Source organism: Actinia tenebrosa, unplaced genomic scaffold (assembly GCF_029948245.1).
Source record: "Actinia tenebrosa isolate PJP-AT-01 unplaced genomic scaffold, QUT_ActTen_1.0 PGA_scaffold8__29_contigs__length_14323225, whole genome shotgun sequence".
In the NCBI taxonomy this organism is placed as follows: domain Eukaryota; kingdom Metazoa; phylum Cnidaria; class Anthozoa; order Actiniaria; family Actiniidae; genus Actinia; species Actinia tenebrosa.
The window spans coordinates 8793000-8815632 of record NW_028292585.1 but is presented as its reverse complement, the minus strand read 5'-3'; the positions used below and the strand labels follow the sequence as shown (position 1 = coordinate 8815632).

At 36.5% G+C, this 22633-nt stretch overlaps 1 protein-coding gene and 1 long non-coding RNA gene across 3 annotated transcripts; one reads left to right on the top strand and one right to left on the bottom strand.

Moving 5' to 3' along the window:
- Positions 1-2866: 2866 nt before the first annotated feature.
- LOC148905112 (uncharacterized) lies at positions 2867-5915 on the top strand. Its single transcript, XR_016118723.1, has 2 exons — positions 2867-3147; positions 3355-5915. It is a non-coding gene; the product is annotated as an uncharacterized LOC148905112 (long non-coding RNA).
- A 3521-nt stretch (positions 5916-9436) lies between these two features.
- Positions 9437-11196, bottom strand: LOC116295753 (uncharacterized). Of its 2 annotated transcripts, XM_031703667.2 has the most exons (4): positions 11126-11196; positions 10796-11050; positions 10655-10720; positions 9437-10577 (listed from the first exon to the last, which is right to left on the bottom strand). In XM_031703667.2, exons 1-4 carry the CDS (start codon positions 11174-11176, stop codon positions 10293-10295), a joined length of 657 nt encoding a protein of 218 aa, XP_031559527.1. In that variant the 5' UTR covers positions 11177-11196; the 3' UTR covers positions 9437-10292. The 2 variants fall into 2 exon arrangements, with proteins under 2 accessions (XP_031559527.1, XP_031559528.1); XM_031703668.2 differs by lacking the exon at positions 10655-10720 and having other exon boundaries at positions 9438-10577.
- Between the last annotated feature and the right edge of the window lie 11437 nt (positions 11197-22633).

The following is a 22633-nucleotide window of genomic DNA, read 5'->3' as shown; positions in this document are numbered from 1 at the left end:
TTCTCGGGATGTTCTCTGATATAGCGCTTGAGATCCCTGCGCAACAGGTTGTCACGCAAGTTCTCAACGAATGTGTCTCTGAGGTTCTGGTCCTTGTTTTCCAGAGCTCCTACGTGTACTCTGGTTATGTGCTCCGCCATCGACATCAGGGCATGGGCAAAGTCCTGGATGGGCTCCCTGTCACCTTGTTTTCTGGCGAAAAACCTCTGGAGAAGCTGGGTCTTGGTGAGCTTCTCTCCGAAGACGTCTCTCAGAATCCTGAAGAAACCCTCCGGGTCTGTCCAGTCATCCGCAGGCCTTAGTCGAACTTCATCTCGAGCCGCTCCTTCTAAGCTATGGTACAGGAAATCCACCGCCTCTTGATCAGTTAACTTCTGGGCAGCCACAGACCTCTGTGCATCCGCTATCCAGTCTTCAAGCACCTTGTCGTCTCTGCCACCAGCATACTTTCTCAGCTTCTTCTCCCTTGGCACTGTCACTTTTACCACTGGTGCAGGAACAGGTTGGGCAGGGGGTCCTCCTTCAGCCTGCATGCCATCCAGCTGTGCCTTGAGTGCAGCCAATTGCTCTGTGAGTGCAGCCACAGCTTCTTCTGCCATGATTTCAGTCTCGTTCCCGTTGGTAAATAATCAGTAACTACTAATGTCAACTTTCTTGCAATCCCACTTCTGACACCAAAAATGTAACCGGCGGCAAGGCGCTCAGCTATGAATCAGATTGCAAGTGGTTTTGACAAAAGAATTTATTGAAAAATTCACACAACTTTACAATACATGAAAAAAACGGGAACGAGATTACAGGATATCTCTTTACATCGTAGAGAATTCCTTGTCTTGATATGTGCAACGTCTTCAAGAACTTTTACTACACTGATTTAAGCTTAGTTTGGGCCTATTTTTATGGAAAAACCTGCATTCTTAAGACCTTACACATCCTATGCAATGTTGCACGCCCTAGGCGCAAACAGGATGTCCCAAACACGAACTTACGTAAACAAGCGCCAAACCTAGGCATGACTCACTGTAATGTAATTACGTACGGAAATTATTTCTTGCTTACGCATTTTCCACGCAAACAGTTAACTAAAGAATTACATTCCTATGTGTACACGAGGCATTCCTAATTAAAAATATAGATTTATGACTAAATAATTACTGTCCGAAATAGTGTCTTTTGACTCTGTCACACTTGTATGAAGCACCCATCATCCCCAAACAACATTTCCTGGTTCATCTACCAAGCCAGATCTTTCAGTTTGGCCCCTTAATCCATTCTTGGTGTATGCGCTATGAAGGAAAACATGCATACTTCAAAGATCTAGCCAGCAGAGTCAAGAACTTTAAGAATTTACCTTACACACTTGCACTAAAAAATCAAAAACTGAACTGTGCTGATTTCATTGTAATTGATAAGTTAACAATGACAGTTCTCCACTTTTTGGAAATGAAGAACAGTTTGGAAAGGCTAAAGAACTTGGACAAGTTGAAAGGAACACCATAGAGAGAAGTCTGCAGACCTTGTTTGGAAATGATCGTGAGCTAGTCCAGGCATCAAAGGATAATAAATATTTTTCCTGCAACTCCATTACATTAAATGGGACTCTTTATACTCCTGGCAAGAAAAACTCTCTCCATATTGGATATCAACAAGATGGGCTTCCAAAATTTGGCTGTTTAGCCAAAATATGTGTTATAAACAGTGTAGGAAGTTTCTTTTTTGTCAATCCAGTATCAACCATTTGCTTTCATAACAATTTGAATACCATGGAAGTAAGTGAGCCTATTGCAGAATGTAAATTAGCTATTAGCACTTCAAGTCTTGAGTCATATCAAGTTTTTCATTCCTGCAAATGCAAAAACTTGCCCCTAGGCCTTCTCATACCCCTTAAACATGAAGTCTAGGATAATCTTCAGGGTTTGTAGCTAACTCTTAATCAAACTCCTTAAAAACTCCTGAAATTCGTGTTGCGTTTTCAAGGGCACTTGAAAAGCCCTCGAATTTTAGAAATTCAACTTTCACTAAAACAACAAATCCAAAGGGCCTGACGAACTGAATGTTCGACAAGACAAGACAACTGAACTCCTTAAAGAATAACTTTTTGGTCCTCGAAAACTCCTTGAATTTTGTTTTTGAACCTAGCACAAACCCTGAATCTTATAATAAGTACATCGTCATAGTTGTTGTTCTTAAGTGCTCTGGCAAAAATGGGAAATAATTTCAATTTCTTTACAAATTTGTTACGTTTCAGTTAAATATAATATCATAATGTCAAATAATGTTGGAAACCTATATGTCATATGTGATATACATGGCATGAACTGTATAGATGAAACCTAAGTTTTACATTTTTTACTAAGCATTTTCAAAAATTTATTGTTATTGCATGATGCATATATGAAATAACAATTATAGATTAATTTGCCTTTTGAACCATTAATAAAAGTTGTTTGTTAAGATGAATATTTTTTTGTCTAACGACTAAATTGTTGTTTGTTTTAAGTTTTGGTACTAGTTTTAAATTATTTTCTCATTTTAAGCAGCCTATATCCTTATTATACAACTATCTTTGTCTTAATTTAAGCCAACTACTAACTTCATTTTTAAGAAAAATGAAAAACAAGAATACTATCTAAATATTAGAAATCGCAAACTTAAAACAAGTATTTTTTCACTTAAAACTAGAATTCTTTACTTAAAGTAAGGATTTTAAAAAAACCAAGTTTAAGAGTGTTTAGCAACTGCTAAAATTTCTCGCGAGGGTTACCAAAAATCTAAGAGGGTTACCACCTCCAAACTTGGCACAAATAATCTACATCTATTAAGCATATAGGCAATTTGTACTGCGCATGCGCGCGTTAATAGAAAACAAAAGAATTCAGACGCCATTTTGTTTGGAATGCACAGTCTGTGGGTTTTCTGATCAACGTTCTCAGAATTTAGAGGCATTCGATGGAAGAGCTTCAAAGAGGATCAAAACTAGAGACGAAGGACTAGCACATGAGCATATCAACAAGTACATAGTCCTTTTATTTGGAGATAAATCACTCGTCAAAATGTGCCCGAAAGGGAAAAACCTCAAGACATGGTTCACTTTGTTCCTGTTGTATTTCAAATCTAACCAGTAAATTGAGGAAATCTTTCTTTAAGGTGAGAAATTATTCTTTGATATTTTCATTTTGTTGAATTATAACTTTTAGTTGAAAGCTGATCGTCTAAAATAGGAGACTGTTTGATGGCCAAATTCGCGTGTAAGCTAATTTTTACTCAAATTCAAAGTCAATTTACTCGAAAGTTTTACTATTCCCCAAGATGGAAATTACCTCTATTAGAATGGCCTTTCTTTTATCTTTACAGGTGTGCAATTTTTTTGTACTGAAAAATTGTGTGGCATATGGTGTTAAAGGAAATGTTAAGACCATCCCAGCTACCTCAGCATATCCTCAAATCTTGGGTAATTTTCCTTGTTTAGGTTTACCAAGATCTTCAAGTTGTTGGTTGTTGAAATATCTATATAAGGTAGCTTGAACACCTCAATCTTGTTTATTGTAGTTGTTTTTTAAATTGCTTATCTTTGTCACCAAAACTATTGGCATAGTTCGTAAGACTTTTACTGCTAAAATATCATTAGAGTGAATGCTACCCCGAGTAAGAAAAAGTAAAATTTCTATTTATTTTTGCTTTTCCCCAAATTTCTATTTGTTATCATTTAAGAGCTAATAGGCTATAGAATTAACTGGGCATAGTCATTTGCCTTGAAAAATTGTGCAGGCTTTACACAGTAATTTCAAACAGCTGACCTGTCATGCCTAAATCGGCCATCTTGGCTCACTGTTGTACGCTAATGCAGTAAACTCGTGTTCTTTTCACACTCTAGAAATGACAAGGCAGTTCTAATTTGTATTAAAATCTAAAAGTCAAAACAGAATTTATGGCCTTAAACCATTTTTTGAAAATTTTTCACTTTCACTATGTAAATAACTAATATTACACTATGTGCTATGAATGCATGTATAAGGAAGCATATATAAGGTACTAGATAGAGGAAGTTTAAAGTGCCTATCACCCTTCTGACGATATTCTCAGTATTGATTCTACATGGGGTAAGATGTTGAATAACCCGAAAAAATTACATAGTTTGAGTGCGGCATCTTGAAGTTATAAAGGTTTTTCCACGCCATATGCTAATGCTGTGACGTATGCGGAGTAATCATTTAATATACAAAACACTACTGGTACAGATAAATTAAATTTGAAATACGTCATTGTGTTCCCCATTACTCTTATAGAAATGATTGCAAGTTAGTTTTCCCATAGAAGCCGGTGTTTCGAATTACGAGGAACAACAAATAACCATAAATGCCTTCTCATACGTCACAGTATTAGCATATGACATGAAAAAACCTTGATAACTTCAAGAAGCCGCACTCAAACTATGTAATTTTTTCGGGTTATTCAACATCTTACCCCATGTAGAATCAATACTGAGAATATTGTCAGAAGGGTGATAGGCACTTTAAAGGGTTACAAACCATGGAAGAAATAAAAACTATCATAGCTCTTAGAGCTGCCCAAGGTAGCTAATAATATAGCTACTTACAGTCTGTAATAAATGGTTTCCAAAATTGTTGAAACAATTTTCAGTTGATGTGAAGTTCCAGAGAAATTTGTTATAAGTTTATAATTATTAGGATTCCAACCTCTCAATGGGGCCTCAGCCAATCTTTAGGAAGAAATTTCTTTACATAATAATTAGGAAAAGGGAATGATAATTAAATGTAATAAAAATATAGTTTCTTTGTTCCTGTCTATAGGTAGAGGTGTATGATGAAAAGGTAGTCTGCTGGTCCTGAGAAGAAGGAAGGTGGATAGGAATGAATTATTTTTCAAACTACAAGGAGTGAATGTTGTTTTGAATTGTTCCTTTCTATATTTTCATTGTAAAGACTAAATTTAAATTTAAATTTAAGTAAACCGACAAGCTGCACTGTTGTATTGATGTACTGGTCCAATCCTATGACAATCGCTATAGTAAATGAGGCTGCAATATACTATCATTTTTAGTCTAATATATAGATGTCCACAACTGACCAGGTCTGACCAAATTTGTTTTTTAATCTCGGGATGACAGCATCATTAGGATTAATTTAGATGGGTATCTCATGACATTTTTCATGGATGGTGATACAATTAATTTGATTATATACTATTCTGTTAATTATCTGCACAGATTGTTCATGATCATGGTTATGTTTCTTTAATTGGGAAGGTTTGGCTTTAAAAAATTCTTTCTTTAGAAAGGGGGTTACTTATTAGAAAGGGGGGGTTTATTCGAGAGGGGATGCTTAATAGAGGATTTACAGCAAGTGCATATATACTTTATTGGGCCTTTTCTTTCTCTTATATATTAAGTCAGTCTAACCATGAAACATGAGTAAAAAAGGAAATTTTACCAGTTAGAGAATTTTCTATGATTGTAACCACTTCAAATATGCTTGCAAGAAGAAAACAAGTACAGTACTTGTACAGTGAAATAATAATTATTCACGACTCTACCCCAACGCGGTGATTGTAGGTTAACTTAATTTAGAAATGAACCATCAACCTTGTCATTAAGAAAGAATTAACCGAGTTACCTCCCTTACCTCTATCTATTTTAGCGCCTTTCAACACTAATCTCTCGTTCTCAACGTTGAAATTTCTACATGATTTTATTAAAATAAAGAGTAAAATAACGACTTAGCGACAACCTTTTTCAAAAGGCAATAAAATATCCATTCGATAGCGTTTTAAATGGTCTCCAAAAGACACAGAGAACTAGTAAACAAGCGCTGTTAGACAGAAAGTATTCCGCCATCTTGGGCAATTTCTGCAGGCTCAATTCAGCGGTTTTTCTATTAAAACTTATATTTGCAAAATGCCTACGTGCTCATCTATTTAAGTTTCAGGAGAAACTTGCTTCAACTTCATAAACACACTCACGACGAGTCATCACGCCCACGCGAAATGGCTCGACGAATCAAGTATAGGTAAAGTGGAATCGAATAAATAACCAAAAGGGGCAACACTACCAACTCGGCTTGTAAAGATTTCGAATCTCGTAACTTTTATATGTTTGTTTTCATAACTGTACTCCACGTCCGAAAACGTATCAAAAATCTTCACTGCTATTTGACTTTAGCGGCTTTTAAGCGAAAAAAAGTCTGAAAAGTCTGAAAAGTCTGAAAATGAAATACGTAATATATCTTGCAGTTTTACTTTACAATGCGTTGAACGTTGGACAAGAATTTACCAACCTCAATGGACAAAAATTTAAAGATTGTCATCGATGGCTCAATAACTCTGAAAGATACAAGACATTTACATACAAAACCAAAAGTAAGTTGAAGCACAGGTAGCCCAAGCTTGGTTTCTGTGGTGTCCTGTCATAAGGAAATGTATGGGGAATCATCAAAAATTTCAATAAAATCATCAAAACGTGAAATAAAGCCTCGAAATTTTACCCTATCATTGAGAAATAGCACTTCTTTCGCTCTGCGTGGTTATTTTTTGAATTTAGCTCGTTTTAAGGATTTTTTCCCCCACCAGTAAGAAATAAGAGAAGGTTGGAAACTCGGGATCCAAAAGCGAGCCATCACGAGTCTTTGAAACCTCGTACGTCTTCGAATTTTCTTTCCAGCGCCAAATTTTAGTCATGACCCTTCTCTCACATCCCTATAGAACCGAGAAAGTCGCATTAGAGATTAGTGTTCGCGTCTTTAAGCCATGAAATTTGCCTGTATTCACATACTACCTCGCTTGTTCTGACCCGTACTTGGAGCTCACTGTACACCAGTTCAACGGATTTCTTTCGGCAACCGACCCGAGGTCACGCCGGAAGTCTTCGTATCGTAAATGCGGATTGATTTGGATATCGTCTTTCTTCGAAATTATGGTGAGTGTATTTTTTAACGGCCTAAGATAAGTTAAATTTTTTATCTTAGGCCGTTAAAAAATACACTCACCATAATTTTCGAAATTATTAGTTAAATACTTTTGTATCTTAGGCCGTTAAAAATACACTCACCATAATTTCGAAGAAAGACGATATCCAAATCGAATCCGCATTTACGATACGAAGACTTCCGGCGTGACCTCGGGTCGGTTGCCGAAAGAAATCCGTTGAACTGGTGTACAGTGAGCTCCAAGTACGGGTCAGAACAAGTGAGGTAGTATGTGAATACAGGCAAATTTCATGGCTTAAAGACGCGAACACTAATCTCTAATGCGACTTTCTCGGTTCTATAGGGATGTGAGAGAAGGGTCATGACTAAAATTTGGCGCTGGAAAGAAAATTCGAAGACGTACGAGGTTTTAAAGACTCGTGATGGCTCGCTTTTGGATCCCGAGTTTCCAACCTTCTCTTATTTCTTACTGGTGGGGGAAAAAATCCTTAAAACGGGCTAAATTCAAAAAATAACCACGCAGAGCGAAAGAAGTGCTATTTCTCAATGATAGGGTAAAATTTCGAGGCTTTATTTCACGTTTTGATGATTTTATTGAAATTTTTGATGATTCCCCATACATTTCCTTATGACAGGACACCACAGAAACCAAGCTTGGGCTACCTGTGGTTGAAGCGAGTTCTCGATGGATGACAATGCTGATTCTTAAATTTCGTCACGCAACGCATAGCATGTGTAGTTTCCCTCCTCCGCTAAACAACCACATAAAATTAAACTTTATCTAAACGAGTGGAAATATTATCAGCTATAATTATGATTTACAAATACTAAAAGCTATGCAATCTAATCCTTAGTTGAGCGCGGGTTCAGTTAGCCTCCTTTGCAGCCGTTCTTAGGGTCGTTGCGTGAAACATTTTTTTTTTCGTAACTTTATCATAACTCCCATACATTCCCTTATAAACCATACACAGGAACCTTGTTTGGGCTGCCTGTGGTTTGAGGACCACGCAGCTTGATTACTTTCCTGATAACACGTTAAGTGGTGCTCTCCTTTAAAAGTAGAGTTTCTAAACTAGCATTTTTCTTATATCTTTGGAATGATCACGCCCGAAGTCATTATATAAACTTAGGAATAAAGCAGTGCTAAAGTACAGTGAACACTAGTCTCCTGCGTTGCGTGACGACACTAGGGACCTTTAGCTGCAGGACGGCAACGTGGGCGACAACCAACCTTCTATTGTATTTATATTATTTCGTGTTTACCTAGTATTTTACTCAATAAGCATCCTCGTTTTAGAGTGAAATGTCGTCTTTTGGGAGCGCTTTACTTATAACGAAAATCAGCAAAGATAAGCTTTTGGCGTAGCCGTTCTCTTTAGTACGTAAAAATTGGACATTTCACGTCTTACTTTGTATAAGACGGCAATGATGCATAGTATTTCGTACATTCCAACGAGTATTTATTGAATAGCGCAATTACTGCTATTGTATGTCTGCCGTCGTTGCCGTTACTCACGTGTATAAACACCCGCATATAAGAACACACGAGTCGCAGGTCAGGCTGATTGTGTTCTTATTTATCGGGTGCTTGTGACAAATCAGCCTCAAAATGTTCTTAAAATATTCTTAAATTTTTGTTACGTAATACTATCCAAAATATGTTGCTACCGAACTAGATAATTTTTGTAGAAGAAAATGCTCAAACCAAAACAACTCAGCTTGACAGCTGATAGAGTTATGTAGCTATTTTGTAATTATGACACTTTTTCCATTTTATAAGAATATGTTACAATTTTTTCTTATAAAAATGGGGCTTTATTGGCCAAATTTCATCCTGGTGTTCTAATACATTTGTTCTTATATCGGGTGTTTACTGTATTTGGAATGCAGTGTAGACTGAACCATATGATATACACCTGACTGACTACATATACTGATTTAACACGACAAAGCCTATTTAATGCGAATTTCACATCGTTCTACGGTTGTCTAGCTAGGGGATTCCCCCGAAATTACGTATAAGTCACGCCATATTGTTACCATGGTGTACTAGTTTTGTATAATATTTAAAGCCAATCCGAATCATGTATCAAAAAAAGATGAGTTTTGAAAGTTTTGAGTTTTGTCTTGCTCTGTCAAATATTTCAAATTAGTTACCATGCCTCTGACTTGTGTTTTGGACTCTGAGGCGTGCTTTGGTTTCAATATTTGGATAGCTTCCTTTATTTAAACAGGCCATAACTCTCTCAGTATTTACAAAACTGTAAAAAACTGTTGTCAATAGATAACACTGTCACGGTATCATTTACGGTCTAAATATAGATATAGATAATACTGTCACGGTATCATTTACGGTCTAAAGATAGATGATAATACTGTCACGGTATCATTTACGGTCTAAATATAGATGATAATACTGTCACGGTATCATTTACGGTCTAAATATAGATATAGATAATACTGTCACGGTATCATTTACGGTCTAAAGATAGATGATAATACTGTCACGGTATCATTTACGGTCTAAAGATAGATATAGATAATACTGTCACGGTATCCTTTACGGTCTAAAGATAGATATAGATAATACTGTCACGGTATCCTTTACGGTCTAAAGATCCAAGTACGCAGCAGCTAGGAATTGTAATACGGATAAATCTTAACAAATCATCTTAATAATTACCTACAAGTGTCTCCATGCTTTGGCAGCTATTACTAGCGACACGAACGAACACTTCTCAAAGTTATTTGAGATATGAAGCCGTGTAGAGATGTGATACTTTAATCAGCAGAAAAACTGACAGAAAAACTGACTTTCGTGAATAATAAGTAGATTTACTCTAATTCGATAAAATTTTGTCAAAATTTTTAAAGTTTCGAGCAGCAGTGACACAAGTGAAACGCTTAAAAATTTGGAGTATTTAAACTCAGTTAAACAAATCCGGCGTGAAAGTAGCGGGCTTGTCGTTTTTCTGCCCTTTATAGCACGCGCGCTCGTTTTCTATCTCTTCAATATATAACCAAGTATATAGTAGAAGATAATATAGGTAAGTTGTATTGCTTGGGAACGAGGTTATTCCGGGCGAAAGCCCTTGGAATTAAATTCGGAAAAATTAATTTCCGACCTCGCTGGGATTCGAACCCACGACCTTCGGAATTGTACTACCGATGCTCTACCAGCTGAGCTAGAGGTCAGACTGAGAGCAGGCCGGGGTGAAATAGATGTTAGGTCGCGGTAATTATGATGCAAAGATGAGAGTATGTGGACCGCGTGGCACTAATGAAATAGTAGAAGATAATATAGGTAAGTTGTAGTGCTTGGGAAAGCCCTTGGAATTAAATTCGGAAAAATTAATTTCGCCCGGAATAACCTCGTTTCACACTGACTATGAACTTCTGATCTTTGCCATCAGGACTGGACTTCATCATTTTCACTTGAACGCACAGGAACCACTTGATTCCACGGTGTTTCTTTAATTGTTTTTGAAGTTGTTTCATAATCGTTTTCTTTTTGCCTCCCAAGGTTAATAACAGGTCGTATTTTTCTCTCTTATTGGGGTTATACTTGAATTTGGTGGCGCTATTGTTCAAAGCACACTCCTGATCGACAGGTCCTCCACCGTGCTGTTCATCATTCTGTAAAAGCAATTAAGATAAGATTAGTTTAATAGAATTAAAAATGCCATAACATTCAGGATTTTTTGAAAAACAACCTCATCATCATCTCCCAGGATCGGCCCGTCATATTCTTCATACATTTCAGGGGGAATGTTCGCTAACTGTAAATCAATAAAAAATTTCGATTTAATTTCTGGAGGTCGAATTCATGTTCAAGTACTGAATATTCAATATACCTCATATTCCATGATTTCTGCATCAGTAAGTTTCTGCTTTTTTGCTGATGAATCGTTTCCATCGTCGGATTTTCTTTTGGATGATCCGCCAGGACAGACTTTCTCGTGCCTCTTGAGGTCGTATTTTTCACTAAACGTTCTGCCACAGTTTTCACAGGGGTGTCTCTCATTTAGGTGCACGCTGTTTTGGTGGCGCACAAGCCCTCTTTTGTGCTTGAATTGTCTCACACACTGTGGACATTGAAATTCAGTGACCTGCAATCAAATCAGACACAATAATTAATAAGGAAATGCTTAGTACTGAAAAATGTTATGCGGTAATAACCTTACCTGTTCTTCAACGACTTCTTGATCCATATCATATAAACTTTGGTTTTCCATCTTGTTCAATACTGCTCAACTTGGTTCGAAATTGGCTTGTGAGATCAGGACTGAAATCCTCTAGTTTTATAGTCTCTAATTTCTAAAAATAAATATGATGTATTTCGCCGTAGTGCAGTAGGTGAATCTAAAAATAGACATGACTTAATGGTACCGGTAATAAACTGGTCTGACCGGAAAAAGTGGGTATAATCTAAAAATAACTCCACAGGCTGAAAGTTCTGAAGCTGAAATCTGATGGGTATAGATCTCACAGTAGTTCAGTTGAACAATAGCTTGTAGTAAGATTCTGAGTCATTATTTGCCTATTGCAACGAATCACAACATAAAATCCGATCGCAATCAAAAGTCTTGTTGTGTGAATTTGCATATAGAAAACCTCAATAAAAACAATAGTCGAAAAAAGGATCCTTTTTACAGAGCACGCTATCAAAATTTCTTTACATTTCATACTGCAAGAGTGGATCTAGAGCAAGTTCAAGCGGAAAATGTGGCGCCCAACTATTATTTTTTTCTGAAGTCAAAAACATTTATTATAGTCTAGCTATTTTCGTAAAAGAACACATTCTTAAGTATTCTAGTAGTTCATATTGTTTAATTGGATATCAGTAAATGTTTCATTTTTATGATAAATTCATAATATCCCTTTGGTAAAATAAAAGGTTTACACTTTCAAGTGAATTTCATTTCATCATGAATCTTTCAAAGGAGCAACATCGTTTACCTCGCAAGATAAGTAGACGAGAAAAAATCATGACAAATGAGAGCATTCGTAAAATGACTTTAAAGAAAAACTAGAAACGAAGACAAAAGTTGAAATACCATCTGCCTTTTAAAAAGGTTAATAAATCCCAGGGGGTGGATATTTTCTCTCATTGCTGTATCTGTTGCTAATGCACCACACGTAGTATCAAGAAAAAGAATTTAAGGATATCGAAAGATAGCAAAGTGGGAAGTTCTATACGAGCCGAAAGCCTGTTCAAGAAAAGAAAGACTAGAACCTCTGTTAACAAGAAGAAGATTGTAGGTCACTTCCCCAAAGCAAATTTTAACCATAGTAAGTTTTAAGATGGATGAATTGGATCTCTTTGGAGACAGCGAACTCCTAACAAACCACGACTACAACAGGAACTTTTCAAGTGTAACATCTGTCGTTCGATGTGTCAAGAAGGTTTGGGAAAAGTCGATGCGGTGGTGGTTGAGCAAATACTTCCCGGCAAAACTAGAGGCGGTGACGCCTTGGGGTTCGTGAAATCCTATCAGTACCTTCACGAACTGAGTCAATATGACGATGCTGGGTTATTAGACAGATCACGACAAATCGTGTGGTAGAGTTTGAAGATAAACTCCATATTTATCCCAAACCCTTGAATATGGAAGAAGCCATGCAGATGCTGATTGACCAGTATAACCGCCGCTTTAGAAGAATTAATTCACCTGACTGAGTAGTTGGTATACAAGATCTTGGAATTACATCCCTTCGGGATGGAAATGGACAAATGGTTCGTCTCTTATACACCTACATCATGGAATCCTATGGCTTCCCTTTCCCACTCTCTCTACTGTGTAGCAAGGACGAAAATGAACTTGCGTCAAATCCTACAAAATGACCAATTGACTGGAAATTTAGAGAAACTCGAACATTGCATGATTCATTCCCTGCAGTTATCTTATAAAGAGTACGAGTATCTCAATAAAACAGATTGAAAAAACCTGTATTTTTGCTTTTCAACTAATGATTACCAAACCACGTGTGTTTCCTAAAATAGATGCCCGTACGAAAAGCAGCAGAGAGAGAAAGCTGCCATGGTGATACGGTTCGATGGCTCGAACCTAAAATAATAAGAACAAGGACAATTTCGATGAATAAGTTAATAAAAAATGTCCCGATTGTCCCGACTGTCCTGGTTTTGTCCCGACTGTCCTGTTTTTGGCCTTTCCGTCCTGGTTTTGGCCTTGTTGTCCTGTATAAAAGTTAAAACATTTTGAGAAAACTCTCATTCGTAACAAATGTTCAAGCTGTGAAGATGGTAAACCGAGTGTGTCGGGATTGTCCTGTTGCTGGATGTGGAGCAAAGTATCTTGTCAAGTTATCAAATCATTTGGGTGATGTGCATTTACTGGATCATAAAGAAAGAAGGTTTTATTTGCAAGAAGCCAAACTTCAACCCAAAGTCAAAGTGATTATCTATCAAGACAATGTTTCCAAATCGAAATCTTCAAGTCTTGTAAAAGTTCCAGCACTAACTGAAAGACCAGATGTATTTTATGAACTCTCATCACCAAGAAAGAAGAAGAGAATGCAGTTGGCGAATAAAACGCAACAAAGAAAAGTTAACAAGACCAAGAAGAAAGTTAAGAGCAGATAAAAATGACAAATTGATTGGACGATAAAAACAAATCGCCAACCTGACTTTACCACCGCGGGATATCACTTTTTACTTCCCAATTGCCTCTCATAGTTTTTCAACGAAGACAATGAGCTATAGTTAATCTGTTTAAGCCTAAGGATGACTATCCTTTCGCAAATCTATAAATTACATGGTTGACCTCAAATGTTTATAATGTCGTACTGACTACTGAAAAGATTCGGAAAAGTAATGTTGACTGATTATGTTATTTGATGAATTAGAAAAGACACCTAGTTGGTTTTGATCGACAAGCTTTGTTAGAAAAAAAAAGTTTCAATCCTAGATCACGAAGGGGTTTGATAATATGGATGATTGAACTGCTTTCCTTATTTAAACAATTTCATTCCGTGGAACTGCTTTCGTTAGTTTAGTTTTCTTTACAACGAGATAGCATAGCAATTTATTTCGAAAGTTATGAAGTTTAAGCCTGACAAGACCTATTCTTACTTGGATTATAAGAAAAAGAACACTGCAAACATAAATGGTGAACAATTTATCGAACCAACAGCAGCATGTTGTCAAAATTTAATAAGTCGGATGATTGGTTTTCTTAATTATACAAAAACCATTTTCTCTCGTTCAAAACCACCAGGTGTTGATATCGTACACTGAGTTTGTTTAGTTATGGTAATAAAAAGTTTATAAAAATATCTCTGCGTTTCTTAAATCAGAGTATCGGGAGACATGAAATGAGAGTGCAAAAGCTATATAGATATGTACTTCTTTCTAAGTACATAAAGGTACTACTGTGGCAGTCGACCGATCAAAAACCGGTCAGAACCGGTGATCTAGAAACAAAACAAAAAGCTCAGCAGATTTTGAGCATGTCATGATCTCGATTTCTCAATGTTTGATGAAGAACAGTATTTCGATGGTAAAAGATCTCGATGCGCGTTTCATTTTTGGGAAACAAGTTCAAAATATATAAAGAGAGAGAAAGAGAGAATGATTATATGTTTACTTCAAGAAAACTTATAGTAGAGCCATAGGTGTGTTGCTAATTATACAAATCAAAAAGCAAACGTGAAAACCTCCAGAAGACTTTGAAAACTTTTTGATGGATCTATGCTGTGGTCATGATTACAAGACTCAGAAACACTATTGAGGAAAGCAATTCAGTCTCCTTACGACATGAAGAGCTAAAATTAAGACATTTGGAATCGGCTTATATAAAAAGAAAAAATCATGGCGCGTGCCTGATCCCATCGTTTGAAACACATATAATTAATAACAGTGAATAATGATTAGACATCAGTCAAAATAAAAACCACAGGAATGAATCCCTGACCCAAAAAGTACATTTTAAGGATAATGATGAGAGTGGATTGATCATTTCGGTGGTACTCCAAACGCTGAATGAGTACCAAATTTGCTTTTGGATAAATTCTTTGGAGTTGTGTTTACCACAATGAGAAAAAGAAAGATGAGTTAGATGAAACTAATGTTCCAATCTGAAAAGCTTCGATGCGCCGGTAGCGTCAAGAAAAGAAAAAAAAATCAACAAACAAAAAAAAAAAAACAAAAAACAAAAAAAAATCAACCGGCCGTCTAAGAAAAAATAATAATAATAATAATAAAAAAAGATTATCGGATAAACCCAGAATAAAGAGAAGTTTGGAAAGTCAAACTTCTAAAAATACAAACAATCTATCTAGTTATGCAGAGGAGAGGTTTGAGAACGAATCCAAAGCTGCGACAGATACCCAGGGAGGAGTTTGGAAAATCGAACTTCTAAAAATAGATATGACCTATTATCCAACTGCCAGGAGAAAGAGGGGTAAAATTATAATCCTCGTAATAGAGGCTATTCTAAAAACAGACATGAGCTGTCCAGATATTGGGGCAAGAAGTTAGAGCCGAATATGGAGCAGATGGTTCGACCGATGCGCTGGCTCCGGAGCGGCTCCAGAGCTCAATGATGTAGAACGCCCCCTCTCCCTACGGGCCCGGGGTAGCCCGACGGGGCCCGTGATGCAGAACCGGTGTTTGTATACTACTTGCTTCACAATAAAACTTCGCTATATTCCTTCAGAATGTTTGCCACTAAAAATTCACTACATGTACGAGCCTCTGATTCTCGATCCAGCCGCATGGTCTGGTCTTAAACACCCAATCAATCCCCAGAGACACCACATACATACACAAAACTCGCTTCGCTACATATGATAAAATCTATTAAAAATTGGCTAGAACCCTTTCTTTTCGGATTTCTGGTTACGAAATTTTTCTACGATTGAGATTATCTGGACCGAGTCTAATCGATCCAATATATGACAAACCAGGCTGTTTTCAGATTCTTCTTCCAACGTGATGATAAATACGACAATCTCACATCTCAAGGTCCAATAAAAAGAGCATAAAGTAAACTAAGAATATTCAAAATATGCTGCTGATTACAAGTGATTATGAAGTGATCGAAAATCCAAAATGGCTTCCTCTACAAACAACGTGCGTGGATTCTTCCAGTGACGTCGTGATTGCCTGAGAAGCGTTATCCGAAAAATGCGAAATCTAGCCACTCCAATAGCTCTTCACGAGCTAAAAATGACAAAAATAGAATTAAAACAATATGTCAAGTGATGAAAAAAACTTATTAATGCCAGATGTCAAGCAATCAAGCAATCAAATCTTTATTTCGCGCGATTTTTTATAAACAAACTCCCAATAATGCGCCCAAAACACAATCAGGCCTATTTCATGCTAATTTCACTCCTCGATCAACATCGTTCTATGTTTATCTAGCTAGGGGATACCCCTTTGTGACATTACGTATGAGTCACGCCATTGTTAGCGTGGTATATAAGTAGAGAGAGAGAGAGAGAGAGAGAGAGAGAGAGAGAAAAGAAAAAAGAAAAAAGAAAAAAGAAAAAAGTAATGATAAAAAATAATTAAAAAAAAAAAAGCCTTCTACGAGGCTAGTTTCCTTTCTGGCCTACACATCTTAGATTTATGTTCTGAGTAGATTGTTTGTGTTTGTTTGTACGCTTTCCACTCTCCGAATGCCATTTTAGAAAATGTTTGAGCCTATCATTTATTTCGGCACATGCTACGACATGACTGCATATAGTATGTACATCATAATATTTGCAGTCACATGACAGTACTCCGGAGTCATCATAAATAGTAACTTTTTGGTAATCTTGTTGACATTGCATAGAACGTAATACAGAGAATTTCAAAACTCCTTCAGTTAAACACGGTGCCGGATAAATTGCTTTTTCCGAATTTTGAATAAGCTCTGCTGCTGCTTGCCATATGTGTTTATAAGAGTGTATTGGGCTAATGTTGATATTAGCTTTATCGTAGTTAATCGAAATTATTCCGCTCTCAGCTAGTGAACGACTATTCATTGACGTAAGTACGCTAGAATATGTGTTGAGCACAGATAGTGTAATTTTGCTGACCTTCTTTATAAATTCCTGTTTTTGGTTTGCAGTTTTGTTGAAGAAGTCTTTAGACAGCATTTGATCTCTAACAGGCCTAATAAAGTACTTTCCTGTTATATTACAATAAGCCTTGTCGATGTCAGCCTTTTCACCTTTTACATAAGAAGCCAGTTCTTCCACAAATTTTGGCATCGTTTTTTCTCGAAACCCAAGCCAGTTTTGAGGCGAAATTTGTTGCTTTCACTGTCATTAGTGTAATATTTTTGTGGTGGTGAACCTAAACCTCCATACTTCCGCACTGATAAAATCATTGATGATTTCATAATTGAAGTCAAAGATTCGATATAACTTACTAAATTTACCTGATGTATCTAAAGCTTGCCAGCTAGACTAAAACGTTGCAAATATTTTGTCTAACTCGTTATCATTCTCGCAATCGAGTAGTGCAGTTTCTCCGTGAAAGATGTCTTCCAAAAACTGATTTTGGTGCTTTATTAAATTGAATTCCGATAACTTAAGCGAAGTGACAGCGCCTGTGGAAACACTTTGTCAAGTGCCGTCGGTACCGTATGCCGGGCCTCAACCTAAGGAGCGTTTGAAAAAATGCTATATTAAACTTCCTCGGTCTTAGAGAAGTGTACAAGTAAAGGGCCGAGTGCAATTGGAATTTTACTCTCCTCGGGATGAGTTGAAAGTGTTAAATACCTAAAAGTAATCGGTGTAACATTGAATTTGCCAAGTTTAAACGTTGGGTCCACACACATTGGGAAATACTCCGCATCATCTGTACAAAATCGCTCTAAATCGAACAACTGCTGATCTGTCGCAAGAACGACGAACGGCTCTGGAAATTGTTTAACCTCTCTGACGAAATAGCCAAAATCATTTTTAGCCATGTCAATAACTGTACTTATTTTATCTTCACCCGAATTCTTAGAGCGCTGTGTCAATCTTTTATTCATATTGGTTTTTAGATCATATATTTGTTTAGCGTTTATCACATCTGCAGGACTTTGTACGTGTTCGACCCCGCCTAGATCTCCTATGTTAGCTGCTACACAACGACTAACTGTAGTCTGTTGGCTACGCCGTGCCTTCTTAAGCTTTGATGGCTTAACTTTGCAGTAGTAATGAGGCCTTTTTTTAGCGTTTCCATGCCTTTGTGGCTTTATAGTGTGTTCTTCGCCAGCAAATGTGTATTGCAAAAATATCAGATTATTGCATATTTGATCTCTAAAGTTTTTCACGTACACAATGGTCTTTTTAAAATCTGGACACTCCTTATGATGAAGATACTTTTTTACCAGCAAATAGTGATTTTTTGTCATATCACTTTGAGCTATCTTTTTAGCACATTCCATTCGGTAATCTTTAAACTGATTTAAATAAGTAAAGGTTCTAACCCCATCACTGACCCATACAGAATGCCCATCACAGTTAATATCGGTAAAAGGCACATCATTTGAATTAACAGAAACGATAAAGGATAAATTCTTTTCGACAAGAGGAGGAAGTTGCGTGCAAACTACTTTAGGGTTTGGTTGGTCTACGAGGTTATTGAAAACATCTGAAAAAGCGGGAGAATATTTGCCTGACTTAAAAATTGGCATACCTTTAGAGTCTTCCATGTAATAAAGAACTGGCTTACTTTCTACAACTGTATCATCATCGTTTAGGATCGTCGCCACTAGAATCCACGCAGACTACTTCAGGAGTTGGAGCACGAGGTTTATTTGATTCGTCTTTCTCTTCATCAGTGTTGACGTCTTGATGCATGGACTGTTCCCCTGTTATGTTGATAATTTCAACATCTAAATCTACCACGTTCTTCGGCTTTTCGTCTTTCGTCTTTCATCTGATTTCTTCTTTTACTAATTCAGTAAAAGAGAAAGAATTAGTTTATCCAGATTTCTTCTAAAAGCCATTAAAATTCTAATTGCTTTGTTATAATAGTAACAATAATAATCGTCGGCATCGTTATTAGTATAGGAAATCGCACGATCTCGAGTACAATTTGGAAAGGCGAGTGCAATTAAAGAACTTTCAAAACATTACGAGTGTCTATTAATTCCAAATTGTACGAGAAGATAGAGCGATTTTTTGTTTATAGTTCACTCAACAAAATTTCAGTAAAAAATGCGAAGCGACGCCGGTCATCTTTGTCTATTTGGCGGCCGATTTTCAGTCCATCGCGTAACTGAAATGCATAAAAAAGATTAGTTCTTATGGCTTTAAAATTTTATTTATATGTTTTTTAAGTACAAAATGATAGAAAATAATTGTTTTGGCCGTGTCGCCATAGCGACTTAATTCGGTACTCCTACGGAGTACAATTAGCGCTATAATTGTACTCCTCTCGACCAATCAGAGTCGAGTAATTTTGTTGAGTGTACTATAAACGTTATTATCATCAACACTATAATTATTATCCTGATTCTTCATGATAACATGCAGTGATGAATATGTTGATGCTGATAGCTTTTCCGATTCAATAGTAAATCAGCATCCTATTACCACAATTGTAAATTCTTCTTTTAAAGACCCATTATCGCTTATCATGATGAACCGTGGGCAATTGCAAAAAAACAAACAAACAATCTGTCAATTTTGTATGGGTCATTGTATTCTTATTCAACATAAGTTCGCATGTCGTCTGAAATGATCAGATTCAAATTCTGTAGTGAAACTACTCACGGAGAGCAGGCTAGAAGGTTATTTAATTGTAAATACCTTTTTTTCTTGTGGTAGGGCTTGGGTGTTTCTCTAGATCTGTGCACATGCAAATTACCGTCGGACTCCGTTTCCTTATGGTTGGATAAAAAAATACAGTCTTACTAGTGCCTCACTAGTGTTGAAATAATGAAGACAACTTCACTTAGACTAGTAAAGTGTAATACTTACTTTAAAATTGCGGTAAGAAAAATTTCCGTTTTCCACTAACACCACTCCTGGTTCTCCTTCGCTCCACTCATCCTCACCACTCTTATCCTCTCGTTGCCTTGGCATTTCCCTAATCAAACCATCGAAATGCTCCCCATTTCTTAATATCGTGTTATGTAGACTGGGCTTGATCTAAATCCAGCACTTGGTGGAAAAACTGCTTCGATGATCTTATCGTTTGGACGGACATCAGCAACGACGACGTTCTTATTAATCGTGTGTTGGCAATGACTTGCAAAACTATATCCACCACTTGAAGATCTGAGTTGTTGTTGTTTGCGTACTCGTCAAACTCATATATAAGATCTTTCCCGGCGTAAAAACTATTGTAATCATCAAGATTTTTGATGAGCTCGGTGCGGCCCTTAGATAAAAAGTCAAGCGAAGAAATTTCATAATCCGTCTGGCTGTCAAGACTGTAGTGCAGTGAATGCATTAGGCAATGGCCATCCCCAGGACACTGAATCTTGCCAAATGCAAATCTCTTAAATAGCAATGAACAGGAAGCTTAACCCTTGAATAGAAATATTTAAAACATCTTATTAGTTTAGACTGTTTCAGAGATGGAAAAACAAGTCATTAACTGCTCGCTTACAGTTTACAAACTGATGTCGCCATCTTTCTCGAAGCTAACTGGAAGCACGTCAATCTCGTACCCAGAGCCTGCGTTTTTTTCGGCCTGCGGCGAAGAACGAGGGCTCTGGCATAACCCATTTTTTGAGACCAGGATTTCTTGGACTTCCGGTATAAGAGAGTATAAGTTAAAAGACTTGCAAAAAAATAAAAAAGATATATTCCCGATTTCTAATTCTTATTTTGGTCGGAAGTAAACACAGAACTCTGTTAGAAAGCAGGTTTGAAAGCATGATTTTCATTGATTATGTTTCACTTCCGGAAAACTGCGCATGCCCCAAAAATGGATTAGTACTAATTAGTACTAAATATTATTCACGGGTTAAGTGCGTGTACTCTAGGAAACAAAGGATTCTGTATGAATTACTACTAATTAGTACTAAATATTATTCACGGGTTAAGTGCGTGTACTCTAGGAAACAAAAGATTCTGTATGAATTACTACTAATTAGTACTAAATATTATTCACGAGTTAAGTGCGTGTACTCTAGGAAACAAAGGATTCTGTATGAATTACTGCTCAAATCAAAATCAAACTCAAACATGTAAGTTCATGAGTTTATATGTAAATTCTATTTTGACTTAACTAAAGTGAATTGTTGTCACCAAATAATTTTTGAAATTTTGGCACAAAATTTTGAAATAACAAGATATGGAAGCCATGTTGGAGGATATAACAAAAGAGACTAATGACGAATCTTTTGTTAAATTCCTCCGACGTGGCGGCCGTGAAAACCATCATTCCTGAAATACTAAAGTATTTCAGGAATGCAGTGTAGACTGAATAATATCAAATGGACTGATTCCATAATATGAGTCGTAGACATCAGTTTCACTATTAATATTAATGAGTATTAAAACACGACAAGGCCTATTTCATGCTAATTCACCTTTTCGGTGCTAGCCGTCACGTGGTATAAATTGTGTTAGATTGTGTTACGGTCACCAAGAAGTTCGGACATTGTTCTCGGATTTCCGTACGAATGTACTGACTCTAAATGAACTATTTACTTGGTTCGTTTAGCAAGTTCTCTAAATACAAGTAAAATATCATTTTCCTAACTTGATTGAAGCTTTTCTTACTGCTGTTAAGAGAGCTAACTAAAGAAATCTATCTAAATTTTCTCTTTAAACTCAGTGAATTTTTATGGAAATCCGAGAACGATGTCCGAACGTTTTGGTGACCGTAACGAAATCCAACATAGTGTTTACAACGTGACGGCTATCGCCGAAAAGGTAAATTTCACGCCTCGATCAACATCGTTCTATGTTTATCTAGCTAGGGGATACCCCTTTGCGACATTACGAGTCACGCCATTGTTAGCGTGGTATAAGTCTGTCTATAATTAGTTAGTAGTCCTAATTTTCGTAATATATTTAAAGCCAATCCGAATCATATATCAAAAAAAAAAAAAAAAAAAGAAGATGAGATTTGAAAATTAGTTACCATGCCTCTGACTTGTGTTTTGAACTCTGGGGCGACCTTTGGTTCAAATATTTTTGTTTCAGAATATTGTTTCGAGTTTCAAGAATATTGTTTTGAATTTCAGAATATTGTTTTTTTTTTTAAATACACACTTACACACACACACACACACACACACACACACACACACACACACACACACACACACACACACACACACACACTTTATTATCTTTCCCCATAAGGGCTTTTCAAAGACAATATATTACAATCAAAAAGTCAGCTAAATATTTAAATTATTATTATTACGGAAAAAACATATATTACAATATCTTATAGTAAAATAATAGTTATCTATAAGTAATGAAGATACAAATAAGAAAGAAGAAAGTATGAACATACAAATAAATAAACTAATAAACTAGAGAGCTAATTATCTATGAACTCCCGTAATAACTTAGATCTAAGCGACTGTTTGAAAATATTAACATTTCTGCACAGTTTAAGGGACGATTCGATAGAATTCCAGAGATTGATTGTTCTATAATAAAATGTTCTTTGGCCACTGGCCGAATTTCTAGTACTGCGCGATTCCGTTCGTTTTGTGTTTCAGATAGAATTGCCCCTAGTCGACCTCTTTTATCTCCCGAGGAGCTTTTTA

Bases quoted from the DNA above. Each gene is read 5' to 3' on its own strand.
- LOC116295753 (XM_031703667.2), bottom strand. From the start codon at position 11,176: ATGGAAAACCAAAGTTTATATGATATGGATCAAGAAGTCGTTGAAGAA. The intron at 11,051-11,125 runs GTAAGGTTATTA...ATTTGATTGCAG, and splicing joins AAGAAGTCGTTGAAGAACAG to GTCACTGAATTTCAATGTCC. The intron at 10,578-10,654 runs GTTGTTTTTCAA...TTGCTTTTACAG, and splicing joins TCCTGGGAGATGATGATGAG to AATGATGAACAGCACGGTGG.